General features: G+C 40.2%; 1 protein-coding gene across 2 annotated transcripts in view; it reads left to right on the forward strand.

Moving 5' to 3' along the window:
* camkk1a (calcium/calmodulin-dependent protein kinase kinase 1, alpha a) overlaps nucleotides 1–24,242 on the forward strand; it is a 168,450-nt gene that overhangs the window by 69,470 nt on the left and 74,738 nt on the right. For both annotated transcript variants that reach the window (XM_074671644.1, XM_074671645.1), the window contains exons 3-4: nucleotides 12,350–12,397; nucleotides 21,782–21,835. In XM_074671644.1, coding sequence (XP_074527745.1) covers nucleotides 12,350–12,397; nucleotides 21,782–21,835 — 102 coding nt within the window. The remainder of the gene's footprint in view (nucleotides 1–12,349; nucleotides 12,398–21,781; nucleotides 21,836–24,242) is intronic.

Here is a 24,242-nt window from a genome sequence, read left to right on the forward strand (position 1 = left end):
CCACACAAGAATGACTGACAAATGATTGATTTCCTTTAGGTTTTCATTTTCTACGCAGCCAATTATTGGCAGGCAAAACTGGAAAAATCCCATCTTCACTGTGAGGAGGAAAATCGTGCACTGAAGCACAGAAATGTCTCACATCTTCAGGTGTTTTGCTGTAAACACTTCTTATTCTCACACTTTGTTTTCTGATTGCTTTTGCTTTCTGTCAGTGACTCTGTTTTGCACACAAAAAGAGCATAATTTCCCTCCCCTTGAGAACCCAAACATCCACACAGTGAGGATTAGGAAAATCCTGGTAAAGTGGAGAAATGCTCTCCTCCCTGGCGTTATAATTTGTCAGAAATCTGATATGATGTGAAACTGTATGAGACAGTTAAGTGTAGAGGAAAATTAAGAGGGAGTACAGTCTGATGTCTCTGTTCTCAAAGATATTTCATGTTCAGTCAAGGCTAAAATGAAGCTTCAAGGTTTCTAACTCGATCAAACACGACCAATTTTTTCAATCTGAATTTCAAAATCATTGTTTCTCCAGTGCCTCTACTCCAGAAAATACTTTTGGCGGTTATTTTGGAACTAATATGAGAGAACTGGTTTATATACATTGGAGAAGTGGGCCTTAAACACCAAGGTCTGCCTGTACCGCCGCCCCATTGGAAAAGCCAGTGTCAGAAAAATAGATAATAATATAACATAAAAGTTATTTTTTTTGAGATGTAAATCACATAAAGCCTGGCTCACACTACAAGAGTCTCAGGCTGATTTGACCCTGATTCGGCCCTCCACAATCAAGCTCAAATCTGGTCTGACCAAGGTTGGTCCAGATGTTTTTGGCCTAATTATTAGAGCCCGACCGATATGGGATTTTTTGAGCCGATGCTAATACCGATACTGGGGGCAAAAAAAAGCCGATATCCAATATATCAACCGATATTCTATGTATAGGCTGATATATATAATAAATTTATTGATATACACAGGATATATCCTGTATATAATCACAAATCATTATAATACCCATATGATTCAAGACAGAAACAGAACACTATTAAATTAAAACAAGGAACTTAAATTATAAAACTGTCAACATAAGAACTGTAGTGTAAACCAATGATAAATAAGAACAAGCTGTAAACACAATAATAAATAAAGAAGTCAAACTGTAAACACCTTAAATAAATAAGTCAAACTTTAACACAGTAAGTATAAAGAAAAAATAAAAAAATGTAAACACACAATGAGCAACTTAAACGTTAAGACGCCGAATTATAGTCTTACATTAGATAATGCTGGACGTGTGAATTAATAGTAGCATTTATCTCTGTTTATCTCACAAATAAAGCAACTAACAGGATGTTAAAACGTTGTTCAATAGTCTTACATTAGATAATGGTGGATGGAGGGGGCGGGCACTGGGGCAGTGTGCAGCCCAACACACAGACACACAGGAGCAGGGGTGACAGAATCTCCAAATTTTTCATAATGGGCTACATTTTGGCCGATGTCGATTAATCGGTGACAGGCATAATCGGCCGGGCTCTACTAATTATCTTCAAATGTGAGCAGGCCAACCGTGCCTCCTCGTGGTAAACGGCATGTAAACTGGATTCTGATAGCCAAATCAGTGAAATAATAGCGTGACGCCATAGCAGCACGACACAGTGTATCCTGCAACTAAATCAAACGGAGAAGAAAAACGTGACACAGTAAACAAAGAGCAACGGTGGAAGACATCCAGCAATTCGTCTTCTTTGTGATTTGCATGTATCTCTTTGTTACAAAGAACAATCAAGTTTTTTTTTTTCTCACACATTGAAGTGATCCATTATGCATTCATTAAAAGCAAAACAGGCTCTTCACTATTTAAATGAGCCTCATGACAAATAACAACAAATTCACTTCACTCCCCCTGAGTTTTCCTGACATACAGGTGATGATGTTGCTGAACAATCCAACCAACCGTTCAAATTTATACCCACATATTTTCTGTGCGGTCACACCTGCTGTAAGTGATCACAGGGTCACATGGTTTCATCACTCTTTGGTTAACCACGAGAGGAATAAAGAAGGAGAATCTCAGAGATCTCCTTGAGTGAGCAGTTAAACCCAGACATTCGGCATCTCTGTTGTTGAAAACAAATGAATAATTGAATAATTAATCTTGTGTGGAAGTGTGAAATACTGCAGTTCCTTGAGTGTCCACTTGAAGCTGGCTGAAATGGCCAAGAAACCGAATAGGGACCTGCATAAAAATGCCTATTCCAACAGTTGCAATAAAAAGTGTGCTGCCTGGTCATATTTTTGGGGGGTGATTATAGATAATCAACTTGTTGTACAGTTTATGTGACTGAAAGTTTTGAAGATGTGGTATTTGAGTGCAGCAACCTACAGTGTGAGATTATGAGACAATGTGGAAGTGCTGAAAACCTGCTGTTTCTAGAGTGTACATAGCTGTACTCGAAACCCCTGTCACTTGCAATATGGCAGACTGGTGCTGTCTGGGAGACTACGTCTATTAATTGAACCATCTATGATTATTTGTGCATTTTTCCCTTTATTTATAGCACAGCTTAAGAGATGGACACCCAATGCAGGGAGCAGAAAACGGAGAGCAAGGGAAGACATCCAGCTAATAGCCATGGTTAGATCTGTAAAGCCTGATCCTGTATGCGTTTCCACAACCAACAGTACCTCCTCTTGGTAGGCGGCAGGTAAGCCAGATGCAGGTAGCCGCAACAGTTATGTAATGGAATGACGCCATAGCAGCGGGAAGAAGAAAAACGTGACAGTAAACAAAGAGCAACTATGAAAGATATCCAGAAATTCTTCTTCTTTGTGATTGGCATGTGGCTCTTTGCAACAACGGCTCCACCTTGCGGGATCGGATCAGTTCAGTCTGGCACCCCATGGAAGGGTACCAAACTCGTCTTAGCTATTTTCAGCATCTAAACAAAACCATGAAACTGGAGTTTTCCAAAATCTTCACTTGGCCGCAGTTTTGAGAAAACTGTGTTTTTTTGTGACGTAAAACTGCGTTTTTGTGTGGATGACAGGCCTTAACGTACAAAAATACATGGTTTACACATACATCGCAACTACCCGGCTATGTGTTGATATGGCCCAAGATTAACTCAGGCAGGCAACACAGAAACACCAGACAAGAATGACAAAGAATAAGCACAAAGGAACTCAAAATACACATAAACACATATGAGAAAAGAAAACCCCAAACCCTGGAAGACACTAATGCAAACCGAAAGAAAAAGAAAACATGACCTCAGTAGTTGATAGATCTGAGAAAATGAACACACACTTAACAACAGGCTTCATCATGAAAGCAATTCTGAAATATTTTGTATTCTGTGTCTTTTTATACTTTAACAGCTGGAACCAGTTAAAGCCTTTCATTAGCCTCCACTTCAGTCTTTATAAAAGCTTTGAAATGTATCAGCAACCACCAAAGGAAAAGTAGTTAAACAATAAGCTGTTAGATTCATTGCTTTAGATCAGTGGACTTTCGTCAAGATGGGGGATTTTATCCTCTAACAATGAAATCAGAGCCAGTTTCAGTATCAGCCAAATGAGCATGAAATTATTCTGTAATCAGCCTAAATCCTGTAAATAAATCCCTAATAATCATGGTGTTGTATAAAGTTGAACTAGTTTGTGGCACAATCAAAAGTAGAGACGGCAGATACTCGCTGTGACACGCTGCCGTTCTGCCAGGACATGAAATAACAGAGCCAGCAGCTGAAGAACAAACGGTTTTTGCTGTCGTGCCCCAGAGGAACAGATAACATCTGCAACAACTGCAGGTGTTTTTTACACTTAATACTGAGTCAGGAGCAGAGAGATAAGGTTCAGAAGTGCTGAGCAATTCCTTTAAGATAAGACTCAATAAAAGGTGAAGCAATCCTCTGAGGAAAACAGAAGGAGAGAATACTGTGAGGGGCTGTTTTTATTCAAGAATCCTCTCCCACCGTGGTCAGACTGGACTCAGGGGAAATAAATATTAAACACAAAGATTAATGCAGAGAGGAAAACAAATCACAGCGCAGAGCAGGGTCATTTTGCAAAATAGATTTTTGCAGCTCTTCTCTGATGAGTCCTCTCTCCCTCTGCTTGAGTCTGAACTCAAGGCCACTTTGTATTCAGAGCCTGCAGCTTCTCAGCATCTTCTCCCATTAAAGCAGCAATGTTAACTATGCACTTAAAGTGTTAACTATGCACGGCAAGTGTTCACTGAAAGAGTTAGAACTTATCTGTTCAGAAATGTTCCTCTGAAAAAAAAAGTGCTCTGGTGGCTCGGAAAGTTTACATCTTTGATTTCTGATGAGGTCGTCATCAGACTTTGGAAGTGAGGCAGCCCTTGAACACAGATTAACATTAGTTTTTATTCCTTTTCACAGCATATTAGGATAATAAATGAATCTCTTTAGATAGTTCTGCATATTTCTTTTATTTGCACAAGACACGTAACATCTGTAAAACACCAGATGTGTCTCCACTCTGTCTCCACTCAGTAACAGCACTAGATCACACAGGTTTCCTCTTAACACGTGTTCAACATCATGTCAACTTACTCTGGATCTGTTCTGTAAGGGTCCATCTAGGTGGCTGATCCCAGATAATGTGCAACAAGTATTTTTTAGTCAGGAGCTCTCTTAGCCTAGATCTGGATCATTTATCGCCAAATGTAAATACAGTTATTGTTGTAGTCAGTAAGAGTGGGCGATATAGCCTCAAAATTATATCACAATATTTTCAGGAAATTTGGGATAACGATATATATGATGATACAGTGGAAAACAACTAACAACTTATTATTAGTAGTTGCTGCTTCTGAATCACAGCATTTTTATTGCACACAGAGTATGGAAACCACTTTTCCAATCATTTACAACCACTACACAAGCTTGAAATGTAAACACAGTAAGGAGGTCAGATCCAGAGGAAATCTGATGTTTTGGAGGAGGAAAAGTTAATCTTGGAGGTGAAAAACTTCATAATTCTCTACGACACGACACATTCTTTCTATAAGGACACCAACAGAAAGGAGAAAGTATGGACTGAAGGAGCTAAAGTTTGGGGAGGGCTAGATGAGCTTAACATGCTAATGAATTACCATGAAAGTATGTTGTCATTGGTGGGATTCCTGCAGGAACATGTGGTTCTCCTGTGATCTCAGGTATCCAGCTGAGACGTATCCAGTATGAATTGGCATGAGCCCAAAACCTGTGGAACTGCGCTGAGTGGTGCTCACGCTTTGTGTGTGAATTAGGAGTAATGTGTATAAAGGGTTCTTTCGCCTCGACCACACATCCGTCGTAGTGGTGAAAAACTCCTCCGATGATAACGTAGCTTTTACGTCCTCCTCGCGAGTTTTCATACCCTGGTCGTGTGTTTCAGCTTTAGGTGGTGGAACATGTTTATGGTGTTGCCACCCTTCATGATAATAGTTCTCCTGCACATTTTGCATTTAATGTGTTTTGCCTTGTGTCTGATCTTTGGTCCGCCAAACCACCCCCACATCACTGAGGTAGCTCCTCTTTGAGGCACTAAATCCTCATGTGAGGACGACATTGATGCTGCCCTGCTACTTTTGCTATCAGCCATTGTTGTTTTGTACACAGCAGGGAGCGTCTGCACTGTAAATGTCACAAAATTACAAATTAATATCTTAAAAAAAAAATATACTGGTATAATTGTAGACAGTATGATATGGCACACCCCCAGTGGTTATAGAACCGCTTTTCAGAGTATTCCCTGGGTTAGCCAGGCAGCCTGCTTAGGCTTGGCAGAAACTACATTACAAAATCCCCTAAATGGGCTAAAGCATACTTAATGAGACACAAATATGAAGACTTAAGCCCCGTTTCCACCAAGTGGTTCCGTTCACTTCGTCTCAGTACAGCACACGTTTGCAGCATTTCCACTGATTAATCCCGGGACAGATCCCTGAATAACCGAGACGAGCCTTCCCACTTTTTGGTACCCTTCCATAGGGGTACCAGACTAAACTGATCCAATCCCAGAGGGTGGAGCTGCAACTCTGCAGACTGTTGATTGGTCGGGAGCAACTAATGTATTTTTCTTGGCAGCACACAGTCTTCTCTGCAACAAAACTCGATTGTTCTCCATAACAAAGATCCACATGCCAGTCACAAAGAAGACAAATTGCTGGATGTCTTCCATTCTTTCTCTTTGTTTTCTATGTCGTGTTTTTCTTCTTTGTCGGATTTATTAGTTAGGTACACTGAATTGTGCTGCTATAACGCAACTAATGCATCTTTTGACATCCAGCTTCCACACTGCCTTCCACTAGGGGGCACGGTTGGCTGTGGAAACGTAAACAGGACCAGACTTAACCAACCCGTACCAAACTGAACTGATCTAAACCTGGCTGCTTGGTGGAAACAGGGCTTTAGTTGGAGGAGGCTGGGATGAAGGAGGCTGCTTCGAGAAAGCAGCAAAGTGTGGTCAGCATAGGTGTAGCAGGGTAGATGAGAATGGAGACATGTTTAGATACACCAATTTATCCCTCTACTCTACACGTTTCCCTGCTCTTACCTATCCCTGTTACACCTATGATTACCATACTTTGCTGCTTTTTTGAAGCAGCCTCCTTCAGCCCTGTTACCACCAAGCAGTCCAGCTCAGATTAGTACAGTTTGATACAGGTACACGTGTTTAGATACACCCCCTTATCGCTAAACACAAGTTGTGGTTGGTGGGGTGCGGTATAGAATAATGATTCGATACTGAGTCTGTTAGCTGATAGCAGCTGGGTGTGTGACTTCCGTGTCCCGCATGAACTTAAGCTAACTTCATTTGTTGGATACCAGAGCTTTAAAGGGGGCATATTATGCTTGTTTCTCCTTTTCACTATGCCAGACTAGGATGCCTGTAAAGCATTTCTGCCCTCAGTACAAGTCATTTAGTTCCTTCATTGCCCCACAATAGCGTTCTCAATATCCTCAGTTTAGGCCGTTCTGAAGATCTTGTTGAAACGCTCCGTTTCCAGAATGACCTCTAGTAACCTCCCAACGTCACAGCCCTTTGTGCTCTGATTGGTCAGTTCTATCAGAGGGGTGGAGGGGGTAGAGCCAGGGGGCGGTTTTTGCAGCATGGCAGTCTTTACATAATCGCCATATTGGATGGAGCAGACCGAGCAAGTTTGCTGTTTGCCAAAACTTCACCGTAAGGCATTGATAGCAGTAATAAAATGGCAGAGTGTAGGATACCTCCTTTTGTATTGGACCCCGAGTCAGACCTGGACGGTTCTGCAGCTCAGGAGGAAGAAAATCCACCTCGACACAGATCATCTCAGGACACTTCAGTGTGGTGAGTCAAACCGGTACTGTAACATGTATAGTTCATACGTTTATACTCGGCTCTTGGTGGGTGTATCCCTCGGTGGCGGTTGTGTGACTAACTGACATCACAGAGGAGGAGCTGCTTTATCAGATTACTCCAATAAAAAGAAAGGATCCTCGTGTCGTCACGACGGTCGAAATCTCACGGCCAACTGTCAATGACCTATTTTCAGAGGCATCAAATCTCGTTTTAGGATATCAGAAAAAATACAATATCTTATTATTTTTTTTAATTCAGGGGGTGAAAGGTCTTGTTTTCAAATTTATTATATTATATGTAAGTATTAAATCAGAGATCAGCATGATATGTCCCCTATAACATGTCACTTAATCGTAGGAAAGATTTAGTAGGACAGAATGTATTTCACAGAAACTACCTAAAAACACCCAGTGACTTTCAAGATAAAACAGACCGTGTCAAAACCAGATTGTATTTATCTTGACTACGGCAACAAACAGACATAATGAGCGGAGTCAGACCAGGAGTCAACAGGTTTGAGTTGACTTGACTCCAGCTGTGTGTCAGTCATGCAGCTTGCCAGATTGAACACACAGCTGGTGTGAGTTGACAAACGCTGTCAATAAAAATGAAGCAGAGCATCTGGTGAATTTGAGGTGTTAGGGTTGAGTGTAGACTGACCGTTTATTTGGCAAGGATTCTCTTTTTTTTTCAACAGTTTCACCATCCTTCAACACCCATTTGAGAACGACGGGTTGAGAAAATGAGCGTACAGATACTAGCTTTAAACACAGCTTCCTTTTCTGTTAATACATCCCTCCTGAGGCAGGCCCGCTCATTACCTCTCTGAAAGGAAATGCTCTCTCATTGATTTGGAATGGCACAGTGGCAGTGATCTATGAGCCTCAGACCTGTATCGATCCCTCTCTGGGTAACAGAGGGAGAGTTTGGTGCAGATGGAGGACAGAGTGAGATTTGAATGCACACAGGAGGAGGATGATGATGAGGAAGGACAGGTGGGCTGCAGAGAAAATGTAAAACAACAGTTAAATGAGACAGAATGACCACAACGCATGGTGTGCCTGAGTGTCAGATGTATTTGAAGCGTCCTGCAGGGCCCTCTGTATCCATTAGTCCTGACAGAGTATCAACTGCAGTGCAGAGCCTACTGAGCATGTGCAGAAAAACTGTTAAAGTCCCTCTTACTGTTCCTTTCTTTTGATTCTCCTCATTTGACTTTCCCTTTATCCTCCGCCGCCCCATTTTCTCTTCTTTTCATGTCTCTCTATCCAATCAAAGAAATCCTCTTTGAAATTCCTCTGCTTGCTTCATCTACAAAAACTCCATCTACTATTCTTTCTTTACCCCTTTGTTGTAATCCCTGCCCACGGTGCTTCACACCATCAGACCCTACAAAGCGTCACCCTCACATCTCCTGCAGCTCCACAGGCAACGTTCAAAACCAGCTACATAACCGGGAGTTACGTAAGAGACTTTTTCTAAAATACCCTGCCTGCTGCCGAGTGGAGTCCTGCCCTGCTCTGCCAGTTGGTGCGGTACTTTGTGTTTTGTTACATCCACTGCCTCCTCTCATCCTGCACACTGCCTCAACCCTCAGGCACTGGTCTGGCTCCCGCACATCAGCTAACACCTTTTTTATGCTAATGAGACAGTTGCTTCAACCCATCCCTTCGTTCCTCTTCACACTTCATCACTCATTTTTTGTTTGTTGATTTTCCTGTCTCTGAACCACATGTTAAAAACTGAACCCCCACCCTTCCCTCCTTATCCCCCCCCTTTAGTCCATTCTGCTGTGTTTATTTCTCCTCCACCTGCCTTGCCCTTGCCTGACTCTGAGTGGTTGCTATGGAGCTGTAAATCAGTCATTTAAGCAGTAGCACTCTAATGGATTTGCAGACGATAAACAGAAACTACAGACTGTATCGTTACCTACATCTCAGGAATAAATGACTTTAAACACACACACATACACACACTCAGTGGGTATGTTTTGTTCAGAGATGGCCTTGTTTTTCTTTCCCTGCAGAAAATGAAAGCCTGCCATCTCTCTGCTCTCTAACTGTAGGAAATTTTTGTGGCTTGGTAATAGTTTTCTGTTATAATCTGTAAATATATTTTAGCGCTGCAGGTCTGGAAAGGAGGCATGTGATGTGTAAAGACAGGGTATTTAGCTTTTAAAGGTTTAAATCTGTCCCCAGTTCCCCTGTGGCAGCTTTACACAATTTAAAGCTCATAACAAATCTTTATTTTTCTCTCTGTGGTGTTTTACAAAACCCTTATTTCAGCCTCCGTCTGAACTGCTTTCATTCAACTGCTGTCTCTTTAAGGCTCCCTGATCCACAAACCCCCTTCACTCTGATTGGCTAGCCCTCATCACATCAGCAGGTCTTGCGAAGATCTCGTCCTGTTTTTTAGAATGAATCATTTTGATTGGTTTACAGACAGATTTAGGGATTCCTACAACATATGGGTATGTATAAGTCCAAACATCCAGCATTGTTACTTTTAGCCATAAAAATGTGACTAGTTTAAAAGATGGGAAATACAACACCCCTCTTTAATGTTTAGGGAGAACCAAAGGTGATTTTTTTCAGCTCTGCAAACAGAAGCCACATAAATCAAACCACAGTTTAGCTATGTTAAACAAATTGCTTTATTTTTGACTGCAGTTTATGTTTTTTCTTCTATTTGGACCAGTAAGTCAGGTCAAACTTCAACTTAAACGGCTGGAAAATAAGTTGTTTGTAGAATTCTCTTATTATGACCATAAGTAGAAAAGTATCAGTAACTTTGACAGTTATTAAAAGCATCTCCAAAACTGCTTGTTTAGGGTTTTTCTTCTCTGAAAAAAGAAAAAAGTTGTGTAAAATCAAAATTTTTAGGCAACTGTCTTAATTTTTATTCATTTATTTATTTATTTGAGTTTAGAGTTTTGAGGCCAACTTTAAGTCTTGTACTTGAACCAACTATTACGTTTTTGTTGAGACAAGTTAGTATTCACATCTAGTATAACTTAAATTTTTGACATTCTCCATACTAAGAATTTCGAAAAGTTAACATTGTACACAATTTTTTTTGTTAATTACTTTACACTTCTAGTCTCTTTCACCCACCTTACCACCGATGGCACAGACTGTTATGACTGTTATATGTGCGCAGCCTGGGCCCTGTTCTACGAAGCAGGATTACTGCCTAGCGAGGTAGCTTTGAGGATAGGTTCCAGATTCCCTGTTCTACGACACGGGATCACTCAGCGAGGCGAGTCTCCATGGCAACATAAGCTGAACAGCTAACCTGCTCCGGGGCAGGTTAGGTTCCAGATTGAACTCGCAAACTATAAAAACCCGCCCACCCACCAAAGAGCCCTCACGAAAAAATGGCTTGTCCGTTTTAGAGGATCCTGTGGACATCGGAGCTCGTATTGTCCGAGGAGCACTCCAGCTTGGAGAGTTTTCAGGGACCACACCGACCCACTCTCTTTTTGGGATGACCACCTTGATGAAAGGTACTGATTTTCCAGGGAGGGGTTGGTAGTACATGACACTTTCTACAGGTAGTTAAAGGGAATGAAGAACTCTCATTGCCGTAATAAGATCTTCAGTGCCAACACTTCTGTTCCATGACAATATTTTATTGCCCGTCTTAAAATTGTGACAGGAATTCATGTAGGGCTCATGTGGGCTACATATCACACAAATAATGTAAACACGATAGGAATGAACAAATGAATAAATTCATCTAAGAAGTATGTTACACATGCTCATTGCCTAGCTGGATCCACTTATGAGGTTGATAACCAGCGTCGTGAAACCGTGTAGCGAGACCGCCGGCTACCGCGCTCAGTTCAGAAAGGTAGCTCCAAGGCTATCTTGCGAGGCTGAACTTGCTTCGTAGAACAGGGCCCAGTTCACAGTCAGGCCAGCTGCTGAAAACACTGGCTCAGCAGGGACAGACATGCCAGGTATGGCCAGGTATCTCTGTGCAAGGTTTGCCACCCTTGGAAACCTGCCTTCATTTACCTTCCACCATGCTGCAGGACTTGAATCAGGGAGTGGTGGTGGATCTTAAAGACAGTTGTCCATTTCTTTTTGTTTGTCTTGTTGTTGTTGTTGTTGTTGTTGTTAGAGGTCAGCTTCTCTTGTGTTTCCACGTGGTGCAAAGTGCACCCTCATGCGGGCTGGCAGAGAATTAGTGGTTAAAAACGCGATTCATTGCAAGTAATTTATTTTAATCGAGTAATTTCTTATTGAAAATTAATCAATAACAGATTAATTGTTTGCATCCCTGCATCACAGATTTGAGCTTCAAACGTTTGGCATATGTGCACAGTTTGTGAATGAGGCCCAATGACTCTACCAACATCCAGGCCAACAATTTTTAGTTTTCATTTTTAAAGTGTTATCTTAAATCATCAACACCTACATACATTTTTTTAGGTAAGGAAAGTAAAACTGACTACAGATACAATACTGCACACACAGAGTGAGGACTGGCCTGTGTGGTCTGATCAGAAAGAGGAGCAGCTCAAACTGCTGAAAAATGCAGAAAAGGTCTCAAAAAACAGTACGTCACATGTTACTGACAATACTTCAACCCCCTGTACTCTTCTTGTTTTTATGTCTCAGCCTTCAGTACACAGTTAATGACTGACACATCATCATTAAGAGGGGCAGGGCTAGGATCCTTAATGGATGAGACAACCAAGTCTGATCCACAAAGACCCCACCTTACAACCTCCAGAACAAGATCTTCTGCTGATGTCTTGGTGCCAGATCTCATCAGGTCAGGGCTGTCCTTGACCTGAAATGTATCTTTCTGCTTCATGAAAGAAAAATCTGTATTTGGGACAGAAATGCTCTCACAGGTATTTTCTTATGAGACGGTTTTTAGATAAGAAACATGTCCTACGTTGAAGCATCCCCTGTGTTTCTGTTGGGCTAACATTAATGATTTAGCTTCTAATCCTCTCTTCCTCCTCTCCCTCTCACAGGACTGTATCCAGCTGAACCAGTACAAGCTGAAGAGCGAGATCGGAAAGGTGAGCGTTTCCATTTTCCGTCAGCTGCCTCTGTTCACATTGGATTGGAGGACATAGCTGTTAAGAAGATTGGCTCTTTGCTCAATTTAACTTTTAAGGGAAAATTGGGTAACAAATTGTTTTGAACAGGTGCACACAAAGAGTGGGTGAATGTTTCCTTTCGTTTGGGTCTTCTCTGAATTTACCGGTGGAGGTTTTTTATTTAAGAAACAGGAACTTCAGCTCTAGCTGTACACAGCTGTCCTCCAGCTAGCTCAATCACACTTTGTGCTTCATGAGGTTTTGTAACCTCTTCAGATAAACTGGTTTTGGTCAGTTAGATATAATATGAAGAAGGAAAAGGGGTCATATTCAGAGCTTTTATTGTTGCTGTGTTAAGCACAGGATTAGCTGTGGAAGCTGAAGTATTTCAAACTTCACACAACTATCAACAAAATATCTGTCCCTCATTTCTGCTCATTTTCACATTATGAAAAACTCTCTTTGTCTTAGTTTCTGTCCCTATGAGAGACTTTTCTCCTGTTTGTGTCACTTTACATCTCCACTGGGGGTCTTCTCTTCGTTTTTATTCTACCTTAGCTTCCTTAGATTTTTATTTTCACTGATCTAGCATCTCTAACCAGAGTTTGAGCTTGGAGTATTGTCTCTGGGGCAGCAGTGCCAACCACAATTCTTAAGACTCCAGAACTGACAAAATGCTGTCAGAGTTAGACATGAAAGGAGGACACTGTTGAAAGTTTCAAAGTTTTCCCAGGCAGAAGGAAGGCAACCAGAAATTGTTACTGAAAAGTAGACAAATTCTAAATTTCAATACTTTGAAAAAAATACCCTGATCATTGCCTCTTTGCTCTGAATGTGGCCATCTTGGCTGTTTTAAAGCAATGGTAATATACAGTTGATACCAGGAGTTTACATACACTATAAAAAAAGGCGCATAACCTTTTTTTTTTCTCACCATCTAACATTAAATCAGATTAAACTTTTCCTGTTTTTGGTCTATTAGAATTACCTTTTTTTGATGTTTTTGTTTTCAATTTGCTAAATACCAAAATAATGAGAGATTTAATTTTTTCGACATTTTTGTATTACTTTCTTGAGAATCGGAAGTTTACATACACTAAGATGACTAGCACACATTGTTTTTATTTTTATTATTGCAGCAGGTGAGGATGAGAAATCCCCACTAGGGTTCGGTCAGCTGGGGTTGGAAACTGTGAGAGATAAAGGTTAAGATAAGGGTAACTAAGGTTAGCAAAAAGAGCTCAAACAGGCTTCAGTTAGGGTAAGATGTAGAGTAGGGGGCAGGGGGTGGGTTAGGGTTAGGGTCAGGGTAAGGATAAGGGGTCTGGGTGAAGGTTAGATATAAACAGCCAACGTGATCACTGGTTAGGTTAAGGTTTAGAGGATGGAAAACAGAAAGCTAGATAGCCAACACTAAAAAGAGGACAATCAAGTGTGCTCAAACCCAAATGAATTCACACATAAGGGAACTCAGGAAAGGAAGATGAAAGACAAGGCATGCAAAAAATCATCAAACCTATTAAGAAGAATCTGATGTGTAAAATTGTAACATTCTAGCTTAATAAACACATTAAATCTAATTGAGTTTTTAAATCAGAACTTTTACGTTAAGGGTTGTTGGTTCAGTGTTTAGGAGTTAAGGGTTAGGGTTAGAGTCAGGGTTAGTTAGGGTTTAGGGCTGGGCCAGGGTTAGTTAGGGTAAAGGGTAAGGTCAAGGTAAGTTAGGATTTAGGGCTAGGTCAGGGTAAATAAGGGTTCAGGGTTAGGTCAGGGTTAGTTAGGGTTAAGGGCTAGGGTCAGGGACAGTAAAGGTTTAGTGCTTGGTCAGGTTAAGTTAGGGTTTAGGGCTAGGTCAGGGGTAGTTAGGGTTCAGGGTTAGTTAGGGTTGAGGGTTAGGTCAGGGTTAGTTAGGGTATAGGGTAAGGTCAGGGTTAGTTACAGTTGAGGCAAGGGTGAGGGTTAGTTAGTGTTTAGGGCTAGGTCAGGGTTAGTTAGGGTTGAGGGCTAGGTCAGGGGTAGTTAGGGTTTAGGGTTAGGACAGGGGTAGTTAGGGTTGAGGGCTAGGGCCAGGGGTAGTTAGGGTTGAGGGTTAGGACAGGGGTAGTTAGGGTTGAGGGCTAGGGCCAGGGGTAGTTAGGGTTTAGGGTTAGGACAGTGTTGTTAGGGTTGAGGGCTAGAGTCAGGATAAGTTAGGGTTTGGGGCTAGGGCTGGGGTTAGTTAGGGTATAGGGTTAGGTCAGGGTTAGATAGGGTTGAGGGCTAGGTCAGGGTTAGTTAGGGTTGAGGGCTAGAGCCAGGATAAGTTAGGGTTTGGGGCTAGGGCCAGGGTTAGTTAGGGTATAGGGTTAGGCCAGGGTCAGTTAGGGTTTATGGCTAGGTTTAGGGTTAGTTAGGGTTTGGGCTAGGTTAGGGTTAGCTAGTGTTAAGGACTAGGCTAGGGTTAGTTAGGGTTTAGGATTAGGTCAGGTTCAGGGTTAGGATTAGAGTTGAGTGTTTGTGTGACTGAGGGCGGCCTGGAACAGCTGTGTTCAGTACAGAGAAAACAACATGCAAACAGCAGGTTACAGTGCTTACATGGATTTTATTCTGTGACAGATGATAAATATGCTACATTTCTACAAAGTCTGTTTCCCTCTGACAGAGCTCTCATCTAAAGTCCTGCTGCAGTCAGCACAGATCACAGATATATGTGTCTGTAGTCGTTAAAAATTACGAGTGGAAAAAAGTCAAGACAGTGTAAGATTGTTGGTTCTTGACTGGAAAATTTTGAAACACAGAGCTGCTGCACATCCTCAAAACCACCTGCTCATGTTTTCACCTCACCCTTGCTGCTGGAGGTGCATAAGTTTATCAACTGAGCACATGTAGATGTCTGAGCAGACTCCAAAGCTGGTTTAGGAGCATTTGTATTTATGTCTTATTGATTGGACATGAATAAGATCTCATAGATTTAGTTTGCTGTGAAAGGATGCTTTAATTTCTTACAAAACTTCTTATTGATTTCGACAGCACACCAAATCCATTTAATTTTTTTCATTTAATAATGTGAGGCTTGGAAATTAACACTTAAGTGCAGGCACAGGGGAATTAATTTAGGTTGGAAATAGATGAAAATTGAAAAAGTGGCCTTTTGAAAAGAGGGGAGTGCTCATCAATTTATGTAACAAGCACAGGGACACTCAAAAAGTGTTCATGAATGGATTATTAGCACAGGTAAAAGCGGATTTGTTTTGTATTCAAGTACAAAATGTGAATGAAAGGGAATCAGACAGAAAGATGCAGATGGATTCTGATGCGGTCAGTCATTCAGGTTTAGACCAGAAAGGAAACCTGGCTTGAGCCCATCGTCATTACAAATAGAAAGAGGTGGGCGTTCAGATAAACCCCCTGAGAATGACTCAGAGAGGACACATAAAAGACTTGATTTCAAAGCAGAGCCAGCGCTCTGACATTAGTAAAACTTTGTAACATGAACTAAAAAGAATTTATCATTGTATGTGTCGTGACTGAAGCTCACAATAGGATTTCTTTCAGTCCACCAGATAAAAACAAATGGAGGACTGATGGGAGGACACACATCCTGGACCTGTGTGTGTGTATATGTGTGTGTGGGATGAGCTGTTTTCCTGCCAGAGAATAAAAATGTTGTGTTTGAGTGGAAATTGTGCTGCCTTGAAAACCCTCTGTCAGTGTGGAGCTGCCGTCTGTTCTCATAGTGATGCTTTAGGAGTCTTAACAGAAACCCTCTGCAGTTCTCTTCATGACCCAGTTAGTTTAAAAGTGGAGCTCAACCTGTAACTCAGCTTTAACACTGGATGTTCATGAATTAATGTGTCCATAAACTGTATGGATGTGTACTTCAGGTTTTTCAATTGAACTAAATAAAGTTAGGAACAAATTCAGAGTAAAAGCAGTGAAACATCTGATTTACTGTTTGGTCATTTTCCAGAGCCTCTGGGACAAAAACCTGTGGAGACTGCTTTTATAGATCCAGATCTGAGCTTTAACAGCGAATTTAGGGGGAAACCTACAGCACCATGGGAATGATTTAGCTTTGATCAGTGTTTGGCCGGACTTCTTCAGTTGTGTGAATGTGCGCAGCATCCTCACTGACTCAGTCAAACACCTGGATGTGGGCGCTTTGTTGTCCACTGGTCCACTCATCATCACACATATGTTAAAAAAAACTGTTAACTTTTTATGTGTACTCTTTAAAGCCATGTATAGTGGCTATACATTTTACAGCATCCATGTACCATGTGCGTCTCGTGCTACACAATCACAGCAAAGTTTAAGAGATGAACGAAAACTAAATAAATATATTAAAGTTCTTTGAATGAGTTGAGTACAGGAAGACATCTCATGCCTGAATCCAAGAGCATTGGCAGAGAGTATGTGACGATTTGCCAGGGGGCGGGGCTACAAAGAGCTTATGGTGGCTCAATGAGAGATGAGCTGACCCTCCAAGCAACCAGAGAATGAGTCCGTCAGTGAGTTTACACGCACACAGAGGTCTGACTAAGGCAGCAGCTCTGTCGTAAAGTCACAACAGGGGATCTAGAGTTGTCTGCGTTTATACGCAGAAAAAAAACAGACTTCCCGCTGTGAACATTTCACACCACTTCGATAGGTGGCACTGTGTCCTTATTGATAACAATGCTACGAGCGTATTAAACCCAAAGAGGAAGCAAAATTCTAGACCAGGGGTCTTCAACCTGCGGCTCTGGAGCCTCATGCTGATCTTTGACTCCTTGTAGCTTTAAAAAAATATTCATGGGATAAAGATTTTTTGTTTTTCTTACAGAGGGTATTGATGATTAACAACAATGACACTGAACAAAATCATGATTTTACATGTTGTTTAACTAAATCTTCATCACATCTGCTAATAAAGCCTGCAACCACTCTACTTCATCTCCTACAACATCAACAGCCCACCAACTTTCCATGCACCTGTGGATAACCTCAAGTTTTACAGCCCTGGGAAGAAAACTAAATCTACAAAAAGATTCTGGAAATCTGGAAAAAATACAAATTTTAATTATGTGTGGATAGCTTCATTGAACTGCCAGTGTGCTAGCTTAATATGTATGCTTGAAAATAAGATATTGGCAAACAACTAAAAAAAATGGAATGAACATTATTATCAAAATATGTTATCACAGTAAAGTATTCTTTAAAAAGTTTTAGATTCTTTACAAATTTTAAAATTCCTCAAAAATTTTCAAATTTCAAAACTGTTTGAAATTTTTGCAATTTCTTAAAATGACATTTTTTTATTTCAAAATTTTAAAAAATAGTTTGAAAATTTGTTAATTTTTTAATGTTCAATTTTTCCTGAAATTTTTCCATTTTTTATTTTTTTCGTTTTTTAGTTTTTAAAACTTTTCAAACTCTATTTAAAAAAAAAATTGAATATTTTTTTATATCAATTTTTTTTTAAATGGAAATTTTTGAAATTTCCACATTTTCTAATTTTTTATTCCAATTTTTATTATTAAAAAAAATCAGTATTGCAAATTTTTCAAACTATTTTTTTTTTTTTTTGCAAATTTATTGAAAATGAAAAAACAACAAAGACATCACATGTACAATTTTCCAGACTCAAAAAAATATTGTTTGATATTAACTATGTATTGAATTTTGAAACACTTCATAGTCTTTTTTCTAAGGATTGCAATCACCTTATGAATGTGTTGATCAAGCAATGCTCAGCACTTCACAGTCTGACTAAGCTGTGGGCTCATAGTCTGATTTCTTGAGCTGAATGTAAATGTGCTGAATGTGGGCTTTAATGCCTGATTTATAGATAACTCTGCACAAAGCAGTACTTTCAAAAATCTTTAGAGAATTTTCTGAAAGGGGGCCTCAACTCTGAGACTTGATATGAAAAAAGCATGATAGTTTTTCACGTTTAAATATTACAAAGAACATCAATAGAGATTTACATTTTACTGTGAAATGTACTGCAATAGCTGTTTTTGTTAGTCAGGAAGACTCTGGGTTTGTGTCGATACATGTCGCTTGTTATGTCTGCTTGACAATTAACCTTCAACCTGCTGCATCAGACTCCAACTTTGGTTTCCTGACTCTTGGATTTAAAGTGTGTTGTTAAGTTTTGAGGATAAGAAATCGGTTCCCACATCGTCACAGCAGCAGCATGATGTCAGCATGTGAGTTTCACATGGTTAATTTTTGCAGTTAGTGTAGCCACAGCTAATGTTAGCCATAATAAACCACTTTAGAGAAAATGGTGGAATCCATGGCGGTGGATTACCACATGTTTTCCATGGTCAAAGATGGAGGCTCCAGAAATCTCATAAAACACCTGAGCTCCAGATAAATGACTCTGTATGGAGTAAGCAGTGAGTCTCAAACATCACAGTCATTCAAAGTCATGTTAAGAAACATGTGACCTGATGTCATCAAGCAGATCTCATAGCATCACTACCTTTTACATCTAATGTAGGCTTGATGTCAATGCTGAGCCTGACTGCTCAGTGGTGGACAAAGACTCAGGAACACAGAGTTATTCCACTCTGTGAAGAAATGTCAGCGTCCCACACTGCTGCCAATTTAACAGCTGTGTTCAAAGAAATGCTCCAACCATCATTCAGAAAGCTGCTGCTGAATTTTTAAAAAGAGAGCACAGAAAAGTGAAGAAATAACTCCTGGTCCTCAATCTTTTTACTTAAATAATAGATGCTGCTGCTACTTTCTGAGCCAGTCAGTAATTCTTACCAAGAGTCACTCTGCTCCTTGAAGAGCCTGAACCCAGCAGGTCAAGGGCCAGAAGTGTGGGTGTGTTGTGACCATCCTTGACCTCAACAGAAGCACTTCCTCATACATGTATGGACACATATCAAACACAGCTTTATAAATACATCTTTCTGACATCAATACAGTCATCTTAAAGTGATTCTCCAGGGTGGAACAAGTTGGGTCCTATCACAAGGTTTAGGGCAGAAATTACCCCTACAGCAGTGTTTTTGTGCAGCAGAAGCCCAGAGCGCTCACACCAAACACCCCCTCCCTGCTCCTCTGCCGGTTTCCTCTGCACTCAGACGGGGCCATATTTTATTTGACCAAAAACACAAATAAACGGACTTCCACTGAAAAAATCTGATGTCAGTCTGCATTCACGCTTTATTTAGAGAATTTTCAGCGCGTTACTTTCACACAAAAACACCGCTAAATAAGGCTCTAGTTCTCATCGTGTCGTAAAACGGCGCTACCTCCACTGCAGAGCCACAGCTGGCTACGAGGCGCTCGCCACTTAGTGTATCGGTCCGCACGCGCGGCATGCCAAATATAAACATACGCAGGTAGTCTGACAGGACGAAGAGACACGATGAGACCTAGAGCCCTAAAGTAACGAGCTGAAAATTCTCTAAATAAAGCGCGAATGCAGACCGATATCAGATTTTTTCGGTGGGACCCTAACCCTAACTTTTACAGATGCTGTTTTGTCTCTACCCAGCTGGATGAAAATCATTCCAGATCCCAAAAAAATCAACTTAGTCTTCACAATAAAGGCAATGAAGTGTGTAAAATTCTATACATAATAAAAATCTATTGAATAATTGTCTAAAAAATATATGTTTTTATATTCATCTAGAAAATTTCACATGTGGTGTCTTCCTTTTTTCATTTTTAATAAATTGGAAAAAAAGTGGAGTTGGAAAAATAAGTAAAACTAAAAAAAAATTTAAAATTTAAAAAAGTTGCAAACTTTTTTGTTCTTTTTTGAAATGTCAAAAATTTGCAAATGTTTAAAAGGATAAAATCTAAGAATTTGCAACAAAAATTTGAAATTTCAAAATTTTCCCCAAATTTCAAAAGATTGAAAGTTTTGAAAGACAACTTGACTGTGATAACATTTATTGATAATACTGCTCAACCCGTCATTTTTAGCTGTTTGCTAATGTCTTGACACATTTCCAGCACGTATATGTAGCTGGCACATAAGCAGTTTAATAATTCACAGAATTAAAATCTTTTTTTCTTTAGATTTGTCTGCTTTTTTGATTTTTATGATTATTTTCTTTAGTCTAGAAAATTGTCTATGTGATGTGGTAATTTTTGTATTTTCAACAAAGTTGCCAAAAATGGAATTTGCAAAACTGAAACATTTTTTAAATAAATAAATAAATAAATAAAAACTAGAAACAATTAACGGAAAACATAGAAATTTAAAAAAAATCTTACTTTTTTAAATTTTGAAATTTAAAAAATGTGCAATTTTTTTTTTTAAAAGATCATTTTGCAAACTCCTAAATTTTCAAACATTTTTAAAATTTGAAAAATTTTCCAGAATTTGAGAAATTTGCAAGAATTTCAAAACTTTTTAAAGAATACTTGACTGTGGTAATGTAAATTGATGATATTGCTCATCCCATTTTTTTTAGTTGTTTGCCAATGTCTTATATTCAAGCATTCATATTTAGCTGGCACACTGGCAGTTAAATGAATCCAGCCACACAGAATTAAAATTTTTATTTTCTTCCAGATTTGTAGTCTTGTAGGTTTAGTTTTCTTTCCAAGGCTGTAAAACTTGAGGTTAGCCACAGGTGCATGGAAAGTTTGTGGGCTGTTGATGTTGTAGGAGGTGAAGTAGAGTGGTGGCAGGCTTTATTGACAGATGGGATGAAGATTTAGTTCAACAAAATATTAACGCATGATTTTATTTAGTGTCACTATTGTTAATCATAAATACCCTCTGTAAGAGAAATAAAAATTCTTTTTTTTTTTTAAGATACAAGGAGCCACTGCAAAGGAGTCAAAGAGCTGTATGAGACCCCAGAGCCACAGGTTGCAGACCCCTGGTGTGGTTTTATAAAAATCACTTTCAGGGTAAAGACCTGTATATTTGGTTGGTTGCTCAGAGGCATCTGGATAATAAATGGCGAAGGAGGTGTTATGGAAAGCAGAATCCTTTTGAAGCTAGAGCAGACCCCTACGCAAAGAGCTTTATTAGACCAGTGGAACCTCAGGTGACGAAGAGAGTGCAGCTGATTCAGCTACTTCCAAATTACACAGATGAATCCAGACCTTACTCTTTGTTTGAAGTGAAGCAGCTCACAGACGTTTTTTTCACAGTTAATCCACAACTTTGTTTTATTTTACGTAACTGATGCTGTTTTCAATCATTGTTTGTCTCTTTCTTGATCAGTTTTCTCTCCTGCCACTAATTTGTCTACAACAGCCTCTCTCCATTATTGCTGCAAGACATCTGGCGTCCTCCTTTCTTTTCTCCTCTCACCTGTCCCTCTGTTTAAACTGTGTTATAGAAATGGTGCTGTCTTACCTTGCTGTGAAGTGTTTCCACATGTAATATGTAATCTCTTTGTTGTGGTGTTGCAGGGCTCCTATGGTGTGGTCAAACTCGCCTACAACGAGGATGATGACAAACATTATGTAAGTCAGTGCAATCATTTTTCCTTTCCTCTCTGATTACTGACTGAGCTGCACAGCGTCTGTCCTCTCAGCCTCTATTGTCTCCACAGAAAGCTTTTCAGACTCTCCCCGCTGCAATTGATTTTTCTTTTCAAGTCTCAACTTCCATCCCCTTAAATTGCATCAGTCGCCTTGGAATAAACTTAGAAATGAAAATGCCCTCTGAAAGTGCGTCGGGGACTTTATTACAGCCTTCAAAGCGTTAGTGCTGCTGCTGCTGTATCTCTGCAGAGCTGCTTTGAGGTCAGCTCATGAGGGGGATCCTGGATATGAGCCGGAGCGCTCAGAGAGGGTCATTTCAGTTCCCATCAAGGTGATTTGTTCCTGTAGCAGCTCTGGAAACTCAGCCCCCCTCAGCCAAATGTAAGCTGATTTTATGTTTGAATATAACTAAGCTGCTTCCTACAGTAACAACAATGAGATTGTTTGGATGAGTCATGACAACATAAGCTGCCAACCCTGCATGGGTTTATGACATACTTTTCATCCGGAGCCAGCGGGAGCTCAGCTCGATGCTGTATGAGCACACACTGAAGCAGAACGGTGAACAATGGGAGTTAATGTGAGGACACAGCTGAGCCCTGAACCATGTGGTTAAAAGGTGGATGTATAAACACAGCCTTACCTTGTGGAGTGGAATAATGACATGCAGCGCTTAATGATGTCAATCTGCAGAGCTTTTCAGACACTCAGCACAACCTGACTCCTCATTAGAGGGTTGACTCTGAACATACAGAGAAAACATTCCACAGCCAGGGTTTCATTTTCACTATTTGTTTTATAGTTGTTGGAAAAACTGGCTCAAACCTTTTCTTTCTTTCCTTTTATATTTTTGTCATCTCTGGTTTGGTTGAGGCTACAGAACTTGATCCCTCTATGGTACCTGGTTGCCTCTTGGCAACATACCCATTTTTGGTCTTTTACACTCACACAATACATCCCAGTTGTCATGAAATACTTTTTTAAAAAAGAGAAAAGACCTTAAGGAACCAATAACAGTCTTTAAACTTCTCATATGACCCTCTGGAGGTCATGCAGAATCTCTTTTCTGCAGACCAATTCTCTCCTCAAAACAGTCCAATAACTTTTTTACCGTGTTTTTCTCAGTCTAGAAAAATATATTAACTCAAATTAATAGACAGCTAAAGCTTCATTAATTTAATCTACTTAATTTGCTAATTAATTGAAGGAAACATATAAAAATGCAAATGTTACCCGGAGGCAACACTGTACCATTAAGGATTCACTATGACAACATTTTGGTTGCTGTCTTAGGGTTTACAAACTGTTTATAAGCAAACTGATTATTAAATATTTTTTGGACCTCTACAGTTTATGCCAAGATAAATTTGATGTTAGTTTTTGTAAAGTTCAGACTTACACTGGAGGCTCTGGTCTACTAGAGTGAACTTTGTGAGCCTTCTTTACAGAGCACAGGCTCATATCCTCCACACATTTTTCCCACAGTGAAAATTCACAGCAGTGAGGTCTTTGGTTAAATAGTTCACGTAAAGTTGGATAAAATATGTTGAGACCCATTCATTTCAATGGGCTGTTCCTCAATGGTACAGTGATGCATAGGGATGGGTACCGAATTAGGTACTTTTAAAGGTACCGACCAAATTCTGTCAAAAGTAGCCGGTACCAATTCATATAAAATCAAAAGGAACCATGTTTAGGTACCTAAATGCATCCTTGTGACTGTAAGGGAATGGAAGAGAAGGTGATTTTCCATACTGGCCATGAACACAGCATTGTAAGGTTATGTAATAAAGAATCAATGTGTTAAATTGAAAAAATATATATATTTTGTACAGATTGATATTTTTTACCACATAAACACAAAAAAGTACAGACAATTGGTACCATTGAGTACCAATACCGATTGCCAGGTACCAAACATTGGAACCGTGTCATTTCAAATGTGAGAGGTATCCATCCCTAGTGTTGCCTGCAGGCAACATTAAGACATGCAATCTTATAAAGATTTTTTTTTTTTTTCGTTAATTTTTATGGGATGTATTGTAAACTGTTGAGGCTATCAAGTATTATTCAAGTCCATACATCCATCCATCTTCTTCCGCTTATTCGGGTTCGGGTAGCTGGGGGCAGCGGCCTAAGCAGGGAAGCCCAGACTTCCTTCTCCCTAGCCACTTCGTCCAGCTCTTCCGGGGGGATCCCAAGACGTTCCCAGGCCAGCCGAGAGATGTAGTCTCTCCAGCGTGTCCTGGGTCTGCCCCGGGGTCTCCTCCCGGTGGGACGTGCCCTGAACACCTCACCAGGGAGGCGTCCGGGAGGCATCCTCATCAGATGCCCGAGCCACCTCATCTGGCTCCTCTCAACGCGGCGGAGAAGCAGCTCTACGAGC

This window comes from Halichoeres trimaculatus, unplaced genomic scaffold, assembly GCF_033239565.1.
Source record: "Halichoeres trimaculatus isolate MK-OKI-2021-1 unplaced genomic scaffold, fHalTri1.1 fHalTri1_scaffold_6, whole genome shotgun sequence".
Taxonomy (NCBI): domain Eukaryota; kingdom Metazoa; phylum Chordata; class Actinopteri; order Labriformes; family Labridae; genus Halichoeres; species Halichoeres trimaculatus.